The sequence below is a fragment of the Etheostoma spectabile genome, unplaced genomic scaffold (genome assembly GCF_008692095.1).
Source record: "Etheostoma spectabile isolate EspeVRDwgs_2016 unplaced genomic scaffold, UIUC_Espe_1.0 scaffold272, whole genome shotgun sequence".
In the NCBI taxonomy this organism is placed as follows: Eukaryota; Metazoa; Chordata; class Actinopteri; order Perciformes; family Percidae; genus Etheostoma; species Etheostoma spectabile.
In genome coordinates, this window is record NW_022605576.1 from 1,700,941 (window position 1) to 1,701,543 (window position 603).

General features: G+C 41.1%; 1 protein-coding gene across 1 annotated transcript in view; it reads right to left on the reverse strand.

Moving 5' to 3' along the window:
* Nucleotides 1-354: 354 nt before the first annotated feature.
* rps20 (ribosomal protein S20) overlaps nt 355-603 on the reverse strand; it is a 2,553-nt gene continuing 2,304 nt past the window's right edge. The window contains exon 4 of the mRNA XM_032510818.1: nt 355-579. Coding sequence (XP_032366709.1) covers nt 397-579 — 183 coding nt within the window. The 3' untranslated portion in view covers nt 355-396. The remainder of the gene's footprint in view (nt 580-603) is intronic.

A 603-nucleotide genomic window follows, 5' to 3' on the forward strand; every position in this document is an offset into this window, starting at 1 on the left:
CCCCATTACTATTGAAGTGGGCAGTTTGCAAGTAAGAAATAGAATGTATTAAAATAAAATGCAACATAAAAGGTGTTTGAGATAAACACATGTACTTTTACGGTGTTGCGATTGGCTAGAAACATCACTATAGATTCAAAACAAAAGCAAAGGCCAGAAAATAGACGTTAGCTCTCTAATTTTAGAGTTGCTTATCCAGTACTCAGTGTGATGTACGATAAGGTACATATTCAAATCCTGGTTTCCACTGAACTACCCAGATATCATTAATCTAGATCACTAATTGTTTCCATAGAACAGATTAGCAAGACCCTGTGGTCTCAGTGCATTAAGAGCCCACCCAATAACACCACATCAGTTTCCTTATCCATTTCTTTATTGAATCATCTGCATCATTTATGCGTCTGCGATGGTAACCTCAACCTCTACACCGGGTTCAATGCTGATGGAGGTGATCTGCTTGACGATCTCAGATGGGCTGTGCAGGTCAATCAGGCGCTTGTGGATCCTCATCTGGAAGCGATCCCAGGTTTTGGATCCTTCACCACAAGGGGTTTTCCTGGTGGTGATACGCAGAGTCTGGAGAGGGCAGAAAAAAAAAAA